At 37.3% G+C, this 12,946-nt stretch overlaps 3 protein-coding genes across 3 annotated transcripts; all 3 read left to right on the forward strand.

Annotated features, from left to right (window-relative positions):
• The first annotated feature begins 751 nt into the window (after positions 1-751).
• On the forward strand, positions 752-8,253 carry LOC145223396 (cell division cycle protein 16 homolog). Its single transcript, XM_080089819.1, has 15 exons — positions 752-1,087; positions 1,160-1,214; positions 1,281-1,395; positions 1,890-2,037; positions 2,103-2,186; positions 2,312-2,488; positions 2,555-2,688; positions 2,742-2,871; positions 3,212-3,304; positions 3,396-3,499; positions 4,017-4,169; positions 4,277-4,393; positions 5,646-5,790; positions 7,331-7,466; positions 7,547-8,253. The coding sequence occupies exons 1-15, from the start codon at positions 1,031-1,033 to the stop codon at positions 8,059-8,061; spliced, it is 2,163 nt and encodes a 720-aa protein (XP_079945945.1). The 5' UTR covers positions 752-1,030; the 3' UTR covers positions 8,062-8,253.
• On the forward strand, positions 8,224-9,728 carry LOC145223400 (tubulin delta chain-like). The gene has a single exon (XM_080089825.1). The coding sequence runs from the start codon at positions 8,287-8,289 to the stop codon at positions 9,622-9,624; it is 1,338 nt and encodes a 445-aa protein (XP_079945951.1). The 5' UTR covers positions 8,224-8,286; the 3' UTR covers positions 9,625-9,728.
• On the forward strand, positions 9,393-10,681 carry LOC145223401 (protein AMN1 homolog). The gene is made up of 2 exons (XM_080089826.1): positions 9,393-9,457; positions 9,796-10,681. The coding sequence occupies exon 2, from the start codon at positions 9,822-9,824 to the stop codon at positions 10,605-10,607; it is 786 nt and encodes a 261-aa protein (XP_079945952.1). The 5' UTR covers positions 9,393-9,457; positions 9,796-9,821; the 3' UTR covers positions 10,608-10,681.
• Positions 10,682-12,946: the final 2,265 nt, after the last annotated feature.

Raw genomic sequence — 12,946 nt, forward strand, 5'->3', positions numbered from 1 at the left:
GTTAGACCAGTGGTTCACAAGACTGTAGACTGTACCATCATGTCCTTCCCTTGTTTGTTTTTCAGATAAGACACTCTTGATTTGAGGTATTAGTTTACCTTTTTTGGTATCATGACTATCAAAGATTGTGTCCACGTGGGCCACACTTATCTCATATGTATTCAAGATCTCCTGTGTTGTCCAGCAAGGCTGCTTTCTGGTTCCAGCCTTTTCCAAAGTTTTCATCACAGTCGCATTCATGATTTTAGAGAACTCAGATGTTAATTCTTGAACATTATTTTCCAACAGTGCATCAAATCTGCTTTCAATCTTTATTTCAAACCCCTTTCTGCAAACTGGCTCTTCAAACGACAAAGGAAAAATACTCTTTTTTTTCAAAAAATATAAATCAGTGACAGGGCGTCAGTGAATCAGTGACAGGGTGTCAGTAAATCAGTGACAGGGTGTCAAAATCCGTGACAGGGCGTCAGTGAATCAGTGACAGGGCGTCAGTGAATCAGTGACAGGGTGTCAGTAAATCTGTGACAGGGTGTCAGTAAATTTGTGACAGGGTGTCAGTAAATTTGTGACAGGGTGTCAGTAAATCTGTGACAGGGTGTCATTGACAGGCGATAGGTGACAGCCTGTCACTGAATTGTCACAACCCCGCCTCGAAAGAAGGTTGTACAGATTGCAGAATGTGCACCCCTGATCTAAACGAAAGCATGCCTTTTAAATAGGGAGTTTCCCTAAAAAAAGAAAATTTAGTTTACCACTGATGATCTCTATTTCAGTGGTGCATACTCAAAAAAACGCAAATTCGATGTAGAATATTTTTGTGACAAAAATTACGCACAAATTTTTGATTTCAATGCTGTAAACTAAACCATAAAAATTTGTTTATTAATGGTTCGCGCCAGTCGTTAGAAAAGTACGATTTCGAACTAACGAGCTGGCAGGTTGGTTTCGATGAACAAGAATAACCGACTACCAACTTCGTCGCCCATTGTTGAACCTGGTTTCGTTTCCAGGATTATAGGAAACGTTAAGCATGGGAGATTCCCAACTTGACCGAATTCGTGGAATTGTTGCCAAATATGTCGACCAGGTAATTTAGGAAATATACGAAATTGGCGTTATTGTTATCTTTCTAAAATGACATACATTTATGTAATCTTAGCATCAGTATGAATCAGCACTGTTTTGGGCAGACAAAGCTACATCATTATCAAACTGTAAGTCAATATTACACCTTTTGTTTTCATTTTAAACTGAAGAAAAAGTTTGAGATGTTTTTTCAGATCACACAAGAGATGTTTACTGTCTTGCTCAATGTATGTATTTGTTAAAACAATTTGAACGAGCTGCACTCCTGATTACCAAGAGAAAACTTCATCAAAAACAGTTTGCATTTCGGTATTGATCTCATTTTACCTACACGCTGAATTTTTTACAAGTGCAGGGAGGCTGTTCTAAGTCAAAGTACATTTATCAATATTGAAAAACCCTAAACAAGTAACTTTATGTACACAAGAGCTTCTTAACGCATGAAAAATTTTCAATTTTGTTTAAATTTAAGTTAATGCGGCACCTAGTTTCATGCCTTTTGTCGCTTTTAATTCGTATGACCTGATGATGACAATTGACAATAGCACTTGTCGAAACATAGTCATGTTTTTCACACATATACTGGCTCTGATTTTTTGTCAAGTTAATGTGCTATTAACACCCTCCTCATTTTTGTATCAGTACAACAATTTAGGAACACTATTAGCAGAGATATGTACGGGCTCTTTTTGTCAAGTTTCCACAAATCAGACAGACAAATCTCACATTGCGCGTTTGGCAACTCTTACTTTATTAAGCATAAATCCATGCAACAAAAAGTTTATTTAATACAATATTTTAAGATATCTTGCAGCAAAATGTTATGCCTCCTGCAAAGACTGGCAGGTTGCACTTGATCTGTTGGACTTGCAGCAAAAAGATAATCCAGTGGGTATATCAAAATCATTCATATTGGAACCTGAAAAGATTGAAGGAATTCCTGATGATAAGGTGCATGTTACAAACCAAATTGGACTTGAATAGATTTGCAAATGTTTTTGTTTTTTTGACAACAGGACATAATTGCCTCAGTTCATCTTTTGAAAGGTGATATTTATGAGGCTATGGATATCAGAGAAATGGCAGCAGATTGTTACAAGGTGTGCATTTTGCTCTAAACAATTTATTGCTATTGTTGTGTGTAGTTGTTTGTTTACTTTTAAGATTGTTGATGCTAAGGTACCTTGTCAACAAATAAAGTCCAGTATTTTTGTTTATTAAACAGGATGCACTCAAAGCAGATGTTTTTTGCTATGAAGCTTTTGAACATTTAATTGGTCATCACATGCTGCGAGCAGATGAAGAAGAAGATTTAATAAATTCCTTACCATTTCATAAGCAGTGTAAAACTGCAGAAGATCATAAACTTGTGCAGTTCTTATACAACATCAAGCTTAAAAAAGTATGATGATTGATAATGTTGTTTTCTGTTGTCTCAAATTGTTTAAATGGCTTATTTAAATGACAGTATAACAAGCCGGGCCAATTCGTCATTCCAAGCAACGTGAAACAGTTCACTGACAACTTGGATGTTAGGACAAGTTTAGCAGAAAGACATTATTACAACTGTGAATTTCAAACAAGTCACAATATTTCACAGAGGTAAGGACGGTGGTAAAACTACTTCTGATGATTATGTATGCAATATTTTTCAGGATTTTGAAACTTGATCCATATCACAACAGTTGCCTTACTTTGCAAGTTGCACTTCTTGTTGAACTTGGTGAACCAAACATGCTTTTTTACTTGGCTCATCGCTTGGTTAATAGTTATCCAGAACTGACAGTTAGTGCAAATTTGATGAAATGTTTTTTATGTCAATTTTCTAAAAAAATATATGCATAAGCTGCAGACAGTGCACACTGTTTCGACCTATAAGGTCTCATCAGTGCAGCTGGTGACGAGAGATCGGCCGCATTGGCTAGTGTAGCCATTCAACGGCACTCCAGTTTGTTGGGAGCACAGGGTACAACCCCTTGCATCACCTAGTCTGTGCGATGCCACAACTGGACATACAGCACAGATGAAACTGGCTCACAATGGCCAAGCAACCGCTTGGGAACAGTGTGCACTGTCTGCAGCTTATCATTTATTGGCTCTATATGTTTTTAAAATATATGCATAGATTTCATGGTATGCAGTTGGTTGCTATTACCTTCTACAAAAGAAACAAGATTTGGCAAGAAGATATTTGCTTAAAACCACATTATTGGACAAGGTTTGACAATACTTTGATTTCTATCAAAATGTCATTGTGTATTTTTTTTGAAACGTGTAGGTATAGTTCCTTTTTGGTGTGTGTTTTTCAGATGTATGGACCCGCATGGTTGGCATACGGACATTCATTTGCAGCTGAAAATGAACATGACCAAGCAATGGCTGCGTATTTCACTTCTTCACAACTTATGAGAGGGTGAAATCATCTTTTTTATGTTTTTTTTTTTTTTGCGTACACTTTCTAATGCTAGTAAAATTCACCACATCAATACTTTTGCTATGTTAAGACTTACATTGCTTTGAGTGATAGTAATTAAAGTTATTTTTTAATGTTTTTATGTAGTTAGATGTGTCAATCCACATATTTTTTCTTGTTGTAAAGACAGTTAAATTACCAATTTAAACAACAAAACTGGGATGATTTTGTTTTAATTTTAAGTTATTGTTCACTTAGATCAATTTGCTGCTTTCAATAGAACTCTTACCAATTACAGATACATGTGCGTAAACCCTCATGTTTCTGCTTGCAGAAATATGTCTTATATTACTAAAAAAAGTGACACTGAATGCTTTATTGATTAGAATGGTGGTAATTGTGACAGGAAATGCCAATTAATAGGTCATAGTGAATGTAAAAATAAAGTACATACAGTATTCGGAATGCCCTGTTAAATACTAGTTGCATGTTTGTTCAAAACACCTTATTTTTGCAGTTGCCATCTTCCATTTCTTTATATCGGCCTAGAGTACAGTGTCACCAATAACACAAAACTTGCTGAAAAATTCTTTTCCACTGCACTTGACATTTGTCCTGATGATCCTCATGTTTTGCATGAAATGGGTGTTGCCTCTTACACAAATAACAAGTATATATATTTTATAAAATATTAGATTTTGTTAACATGTTTTATAAGGTACAAGTTAATGTTTTTTATTGATGAGTTTTTTAATGCAACTAGCATTTTATGTTTAGTTTTCAAAAGGCACTTAGATATTTTACAAGTGCATTGGAGCAAGTACAGGAACTAGGAAAAGAGGTAATGATCGAAGAATGGGAGCCTCTTTTAAATAACCTTGGACATGTTCACAGGTGCCAGAAAACAATATAAATAGCCACTTTTACTTAGTCTAGGCAGTGTTTTATTGATTTAAACTGATTGTTTTGTAGGGTTATAAATTGAAAGTAGGGTGGGTATTTGATCGGTCAAATAAAAGCTGGACAATTGACTGTCAAATGGGTCAAATACTATACACACTATTAAAATGCACTTTTAGGTAAAAGTTGGAAGGTAAATTCTCTTAGTAATGGAAATAAAGGTCAACTGGTGTAAATGTGTTTGTAAAATTAGAAATATTCAGTTTATATTATATCACGGGCTTTCACAACTACATGACAGATCCTTATTGCACCAATATCCTCCAGTGTTTCTGATTTTTTTATTTATAAATCACAATTGTAATTTGGATTCTGTTTATATTATGAATACTCTAAATTGACATCTAATTTGAAATTAAACTGCAAAACTCTTTCTTTTTGACATCACAACTTATGTGGTTGTGCTGTTGTTGCATTTATATACGTTTTATATCGCTGTTTTCTACTTGCAACGTTTTTAAATCACTTACAGACAAAAGTACTGTAGGCCTATAATCATTTTTTATACAAGTGCTTTAACTTACCTATTTAGCTTTATTATCTGTTAGTTGCCCATCCTGTAAAAAATGCTACTGTAATCCTATAAGCCAGGGGTCTCAAACTCAAACTGCTTTAAGGGCCAAAAACAAACTTTTAAGTAAGTGGAGGGCCGCACTATCAAAACATTTGTTAAAGTGTAACATGGCAACAAAAATATGATTAAAAACTAATATGTTCATTTATGCCACTAACTAACTACATTAAAGTAACACAATAACCAACAGATATACAGTGTAGCAAATTGAAAGAACCAACTGTGATTTATGGCTTTGTGTGAAAACAATGACGCTACAACGTACATAATATGACGCAACAATCACAATTGCTGATTCTAAAGAGAAGCTAATTCAAATTTTCCTGTTAAACGTTGCATAGAGTTTATGCCATAGACCACCAATAGCGAGTGATTGTATGTTGTGAACTTACATATCTGACAGGGTATTCCGCCTGAGTGAAACACATAAATTCTAAAAGTTACTTGCAGGCCGCCCAAAAACTCCTGGAGGTGGCCGCGTGTTTGAGAGCCCTCCTATAAGCAAATACATAATGACTTGCTAACTTATCCATATCCAATTGACAAATCAAACTAAATGTATACAGTTACATTGTATACATGTCTACTGTTCTAAAATATATTTTAACACAGAAAGTTAGGAAACTATTCCAAGTCACTGGAGTACCACAGACATGCCTTGATGTTGGTTCCACAATCAGCAGATACTTACACAGCAATTGGTTATGTGTGTAGTTTTATGGGAGATCACATGGAAGCTATTGAGTACTTGCACAAGGTGAACTTCTTGCATAGTTATTGCACCGTTGATTTGTCCACTGTAGAAATGATCTTGTTATGGGTCCCCTTCTATGAAGGGGACACATATTGTTTTTTTCTTTTTTCTGTATAACGCTGGTTTGTTATACGCGTTTGGTCAAGAAAGAGTGCTTCAATTTTTTGCAAATTTTGACACATGTTAGTTATTAATCCAAAATTGATCCTCCTGAAATTTGACCCCCAATGACCCAGTGGTTCACCCACAGGCCCCCAAAACGTATTTTTTTAAAATGGCTGTTCTGACTTAACTACTTCATTTAGGAGTTATATGCTTTGTTGTTTGGTGCTATATCAGGTATTTACAAAAAAGTGTACCTTAAAAAAATATTTACCCATTTTCACTCCCTAAACCCCAAAATATTCTTTCTGTCTAATGCTAGTTTGTTAAATGTGTTTGTTCAAGAAAGAGTGCTTTAAATTTATTCAAATTTGCACAGATGTTAGTTAATAATCCAAATTTGATCCTCCTGAAGTCTGACGCCAAACGACCTAGCAGTTCACCAACAGGCCCCCAAAACGAAAAATATGTAAAACAGCTGTACTGACTAAAGTACATAATCTGAGGGTTTCATGCTTTGTTGGTTGGTGCAATGTAAGCTATTCTAAAGAATTTTGTAACTTTTTATTGGATTCACCCATTTTTACCTCTTAAACCCCAAAATAATAAGTTTTAGTTTTAGGCCGGAAATACAAGCCCTAATGTGCTGAAATGTTAAACAATTGTTTGTAGTAGTACTAGTCGCATTCAGTGTTATTTACCCTGATGAAGACGACCTGTATAGGACGTCGAAACGTCGGAATAAAATTACATTTGCCAGAAGAGCTCTACAAACTTGATATTATGCCTGGCAGCAATAGCTCATATAAATTGTTTGCAGTAGGTTATTCGTTTAGTATTTAAAATTTTGCCTTAATCGACCAAATAGTTACTTTTACATCCCATAATATGTGTACAATGTCAGTCAGACAGAAGTTCAGCTTGACGTGTGCTCAGCTTGACGTCCGCACAGACGTTTTACCGGACAGCCGTGTCGGTGATTAGAAATCAGCTGTTTTTGCGCAGTTTTGCTATGTCGTTTTATTAAGTTATCACGCACATTAGTTTTGCAAATATTTGTTTAAAAACTGACCTTGAACGACATATCAAGGTCATAAGCATGAGATTAAATTGAAAGTATTTTCCCGTTCTTATTTACTGTTTTTTTGTAATTATATGACAATAATCATGCAAAAAGAATACAGACAAAACTTTTAAAGTTGGGTTAATGCTTTGTGAAAATTTTTTCTTAAGAATCTAAAAATAACCAGGACGTTTGTTTACCGTAAATCCGCACAAACGCGCGTGTGGGGACCCATTCGTTTTTGCTTGCATATGTGTAGATCAAATAGATCAAATGATGAATATGGTAAATTGGTAAATATGGTATAGAATATATATATAGGAAGTATATTAGAAAACCACCTTTCTAGTTTTTAATTGTGTTTTTCATGTCCATTAGTCTCTTGGACTCAGGAGAGATGATGCTTTTACAGCCAGTTTACTAGATGCAGTTGTGGAACAGTTTGCAGCCAATGATGCACCTTTCTATGGTGCTGTGGATGACGTAGACTCACGTTCTCAATACAAACAGGAAGGTTGTTAAAGACATTAAATAATGGATGTATTATTGCAAACAAAAAATATACGTCTAAGCAACTCTTTTCCACTATTATAGATTCTTTAATGGAGTTTGCTGATGAGTCAAGTAGCGGGCATTTTCTTCGTCATCGCCGCCAAAAACTAACCCAGCCAACATTTTCTGATGCATCAGGTGAAAGCACCACCACGCCATCCCCAGGAACTCAACACTCATTTGAGTTTAATTCGTCCAGGAAAACACAACAGAGCGTTACACCTGAGAGTGGACAATCGTTTGTAGGGATTACCCCACCTAACCTTAGCACTCCTGTTTCAAGAGTTCCTACGCTTGTGAACTTTGGCGATCCCGTGTCCTCACGCGACGTTAGCCTCTCGGCCATCCTACGCAAGGAAAGTCCCCCAAAAGAATGGATTAAGGACATCGAAGGGGCCGTGGACAAAGATCAGGGAAAAAAGAACGACTACTCGACTCCAATTCCAACCGTTGGGTCTTCACAGGATAGTTTGACATGCGACAGACAATCATTCAGAGGCGATTTAACACTTTCTACAACCGATGACATGGACTTAGATGAGTCTTTAGAAAGCTGATTTTTACACAAGTGGCGTGTTGTGGACTATGTTATTTGTCTAATGTTTTTGGTGTAGATTTGTTTTGGAAAATAATTTTCTTTTTTCTTGTGTAATTTACTCGCTTATCAATTTTTGTTTGACGTTGGTGTCATTTCAGGATTATTGGGGCAAAACACTTTCAATGTACAAACATTATTCTTATCGTTACAGGTTCAAGTCACTTTAGGGCATGAAATTTTGTATATGGCAGCTACTGTGACTGTTCAACTTGGACAATGTGGAACTCAAATTGGGCACGAACTATTGTCTGTTCTTCACGAAGAAGCGACATTTTATCACCATAAAGATCGCCTTAAAGATTACAATGACATAGCAATGAAAACATTCTTTAACGACACCCAATGTGGAAAACACGAAGCAAGATCAGTTATGATTGACATGGAACCAAAAGCAGTTAACTGGGCAGTCCAAGACACTACAGGAAAAGAATGGCGTTACGCTAAGTCACAACAGTTTGTCCAGAAAAGCGGGTCTGGTAACAACTGGTCGTACGGTTTTAAGGTTCACGCTCCAAAATGCAAAGATGCAATCATTGACCTTATCAGGAAAGAGATTGAAAAATGCGATTATTTTGGCGGTTTTCTGCTTTTAATGAGTCTTGCTGGTGGCACTGGATCGGGACTGGGTGCTTTTGTAGGCAATGTGCTCCGAGACAACTTTCCTCGGGCAACGGTGTTAAATCCTGTAGTATGCCCTTACACGAGTGGCGAAGTGGCTGTGCAAAACTACAACGCCGTTTTATCTCTTTCACACATTATTGCAGTTTCTGATGCCGTCTGTCTTCTGCACAATAATCAGTTGCATGAAATTTGTCACCGACTTCTAGGAATTAAACAAGTTTCATTTCACGACATGAATAAAGTTGCTGCACACCAACTTGCTTCTGTGCTTCTGCCGATCATACAAGACAAACAATCTGGATCCCGTTTTCAAAATGTTTTGAACGATATCGCATCTGCTCTTGTTTGCAACAGTCGGTATAAGATGCTGGATCTCAAGTGCGTTCCTTATATGTCTCCACACACAATGGCTTTTAATACTTTTCAATGGGAGGGTTTGGCGAAACGAATGTTTCAAATGATGCTCACTGACCATCACATGGACGAGGGTCTTAATTGGCGAACAACTTTAACAAGACCACACGGAAAAACGCAACGCAGTAGCACTTACACTAAGTACGTTTCAAGTCTTTTGTTTATGAGAGGACAAGGGTCAACCTCATACGATCTGCTAACACAGTTTGGGGACTCACGTTTGTATCCAACATGGATAATGCCGGCATGCAGGAACAGTGTGTGGAAAACGGAACTACCGTTTAGAGGATACGAAAAATGTATCGCATTTCTTAGCAATGGTACGTCGTGTGTGAAATCGTTAAATGTGCTGACTGAGAAAGCGTGGGATATGTTTGGTTCTAAAGCCTATTTGCATCACTATTACAAATATGGACTTGAGGAAAGTGACTTTATAAATGCTTTTGCAACTGTTGAAAACGTCATTTATTCCTACAAAACACTGTAGCGGTGTAGCACAACCTGTTTTGTGATGTGGAAGTTTTAATATACGTATCTCATTGTGTTAATTTGGAAATGTTATGATTACTTTGGTATAATTTTGTTTTATAGCGATATTTGTTAGGTTGCTGTTGAATAACGTACAGAAATGGGTGTTTAAAAGCATTTTTTACCACAGGCAAATAGGAATTTGTCGATGACAAAATGGCGTTTGTTGGTGGAAGAGTTGGCTCCTTGGCAAATCTGTCGATTTACTGCGTAGTACAACACCTTCCAATGTACGGAACGAGTGTTCAATCTCTTCCCTTGGTCATGAAAAATCGAATAATTTACCTGCTTTGCAAAAGGGGTTTGCTTGATGACACAAATCTAGAAAACTTTTTGGATGCCACCCACAAAGAATTAGATCTCAGCGAATGTATGATAACGGATAAGTCCCTTTTAACTATCGCTAAAATATGCCAGCGTCTTTTAAAAATAGACCTAAACTCTCCCAAGGGTTTTAGAAAAGGACCAACTTCAATGGGGATTAGACGTTGCGGAGAAAGTTGCAAGCTTCTTCAAACTGTGTTTTTAAGGAGATGCGAAAACGTGGATGACGAAGGAATCATTGCCATAGCAGAAAACTGCAAGTTTCTTCGCAAACTGAATATTTCTGGTTGTGTGTTAGTTGGCGATGACAGTTTAAAGGCACTGTCGACTCACTGTAAGCAGCTGGCACATATCAATTTTTCCGCAACTTTTGTAACTGATCACGGCGTTCTTTGCCTGGCCAATGGTGAATGTAGCGAAACTTTAAAGGAAGTGCACATGAGCAATTGCAAGTCATTAACTGATATCGCTGTGGAGTGCGTGGCGACTTCTTGTCCAAGTTTAGAGGTTCTAATCTTTCACGGGTGTCCTAAAATGAGTACCCGTGCGCAATCCATTATACAAGAACATTCAATTACAAGATTAAAAATGAAGCACGTGACTTGGACCATATATTGATTGCATAGTTTCAAGTGTTTGGCGTTTTTGGGTACACTGTGTTTTTTGATTTCCTTGTACATTTAGCCATGGTACTTCAGTCTGTGTTTTTTTTTTTAGGCTACATGAAAAAGTTATACCCAGCAGTCGATGAAGGGAAAACACAGATAGAAAAATATTTTGAGTCTTGCTAAAAGTACAGTGTAGTCTACAACTTCATCAATTTCCGTAAAGGCGTAAACCATGAGATCAACTTCTGTACTTAAACGAGACTAAGCTCAAAAGTAATACTATGTAAATCAGGGGTCTCAAACACGCGGCCCTCCCAAGGGTTTTTGTGCAGCCCGCGAAGTAACTTCTAGAAGTTGTTTTACTGAGGCGGAATACCGTGTCAGACCAGTGAGTTTACATTTACATGATACAATCATTCTCTATTAGCGGTATATGCAACGTTTTAATTGAATGATAGAAATCTTTAAAATCAGCAATTGCGATTGTTGCATAATATTTTTTACATTGTGGCGTCATTGTTTCCACACAAAGCAATAAAGCACAGTTGGCTCTTTCATTTTGCCTCATAATATGTATATATATATCTTTGTTACCTTATTACAATATTGTTTTTTTAATGTAGTTAATACATTAATGAACATTTTACTTTTTCATCATGCAATACGTTTGTTGTCACAAATGTTTCGATAGTGCGGCCCTCCGACTTACTTAAAAGTTTGTTTTTGGCCCTCAAACTTGTTTGAGTTTGAGACCCCTGATGTAAATCAAGGATTTGTAGAAGCGAGTGAGAGAACAGGTTATGAAAATACTCACAAATAAAATTAGAAATAGAAAAACTTCTAAAACGGCCACCCAAATATAGGTTAAGGGCACGGTGGCATAACGTCATCTAAAAAGGTCAATGATCAGTTTACATTATCACTTCGTTCTCGCTTACAAAGGGTCTACCTGTAAATAAACACTCGAAAGTTCGAATTTCTCATGCGATAAGCATTTTACGCAAAGTTGAAGCCCGATTTTCACTGCAGAGTGTTAATTGTCCAAATTACGTCACTAATGGGCTGAATTCGAGGCAAAAATTCGAAGAGATATTTGTTAGCGATTATATCGAGTAATTTTCATCCTGTAGGGGAGACCGGGGATGGTTCGGACGGTTTTTTGAAAATTGCTAATAATTTTTTTATATGCGTCACATGAATTTAAATGTTAGTTTGTTGAAAAGGGTAATCCTTCGCCGAAAAAGGGTAAGAGTGTCGCTTGCCAAAGCAAACTAGAAATGCATGTAAAAGGTCAAATTCCTAAGGCTCTCAAGTGTCCGATGTTGCCCCGGTACCGACATGGCCGGGGTCACCTCGGACAGTGTACTTTTTTTGTTTTATTCGTCACATTTGGTGAAAACAACAAACGAAATAATACCGAATCATCTAATATACAAGTCGACTAGGCCGGCACTTTAGCGGCTTAGCGCATATTAAAACAGGAAAGGTTGATGGGAAATCATAGGGCTCCCATTTGCTATTTGGATCCTCCGACTGATACTGGATTTGGCAGAACCATGGCAACCCGGTTACTTTCCACGGCGTGGGTGTCTTCTACTAGCGGCTCAATGAATCAATTCACTGCTTTGGGGTTCTTTCTGTAAAATTTTATGTCGAGATCTTAAATGATCGACCTTTTTTTCTGACCTTTTCTTTCCTGGTTGAACTTTGGGATATGGTCTGACACATTCTGTCGAGACATGGACTGAACACGGGATGTTGGAAGGCCCGGGCACAGTGTTTCCATCGCTACTCTCTTCGTCTGGTTTATAACGTGAAGTAGACGATTCTGTCTGTGGAAGGGAAGTTTAACCACTCTCTGCCGCTTCAGCACAACTTTCCGGATCAGGACGATCGGAAACAAACGAGCTCAAGAAATCGTCATGCGTAAAAATATTCTGGTCGAAAGGACAAATGCCGGTGGACAGAAATCCAGACTTAATATTTACTGTGGTCGCGGCTCTGTCTCACGATTGTAATCAGATTCTCGGAAGATCATACATAGAAATGACTTGACCTAGGTGGGCAATCATCCAATCATCAATACCTTGGCTGACAAAGGTTTTAAACGGACCCAAAAACGTTTTATCAAGTGGTTGCAGTTTATTAGAGGTGTGTGGAGGCAGCGTCAGGAGTACAATCTCATTATCTTTGGCGTCTTTAACGCCTTCGACACTTAAGAGTGATTCATGATTATCCATCATGAGCAACACCTTCTTTTCCTGTCAGCATCTTGTGCACTAGACGAAAACAGCTTTTTTTATTTGGTCGCTTGAAGCATACTCTCCTGTCATCTTTCTTTTAAACGTT

The sequence above is a fragment of the Phallusia mammillata genome, chromosome 4 (assembly GCF_965637545.1).
Source record: "Phallusia mammillata chromosome 4, kaPhaMamm4.hap1.1, whole genome shotgun sequence".
Classification (NCBI taxonomy): Eukaryota; Metazoa; Chordata; class Ascidiacea; order Phlebobranchia; family Ascidiidae; genus Phallusia; species Phallusia mammillata.

Bases quoted from the DNA above. Each gene is read 5' to 3' on its own strand.
- LOC145223396 (XM_080089819.1), top strand. From the start codon at position 1,031: ATGGGAGATTCCCAACTTGACCGAATTCGTGGAATTGTTGCCAAATAT. The intron at 1,396-1,889 runs GTATTGATCTCA...CAATATTTTAAG, and splicing joins CAAAAACAGTTTGCATTTCG to ATATCTTGCAGCAAAATGTT. The intron at 4,394-5,645 runs GTGCCAGAAAAC...ATTTTAACACAG, and splicing joins AACCTTGGACATGTTCACAG to AAAGTTAGGAAACTATTCCA.
- LOC145223400 (XM_080089825.1), top strand. From the start codon at position 8,287: ATGGCAGCTACTGTGACTGTTCAACTTGGACAATGTGGAACTCAAATT.
- LOC145223401 (XM_080089826.1), top strand. From the start codon at position 9,822: ATGGCGTTTGTTGGTGGAAGAGTTGGCTCCTTGGCAAATCTGTCGATT.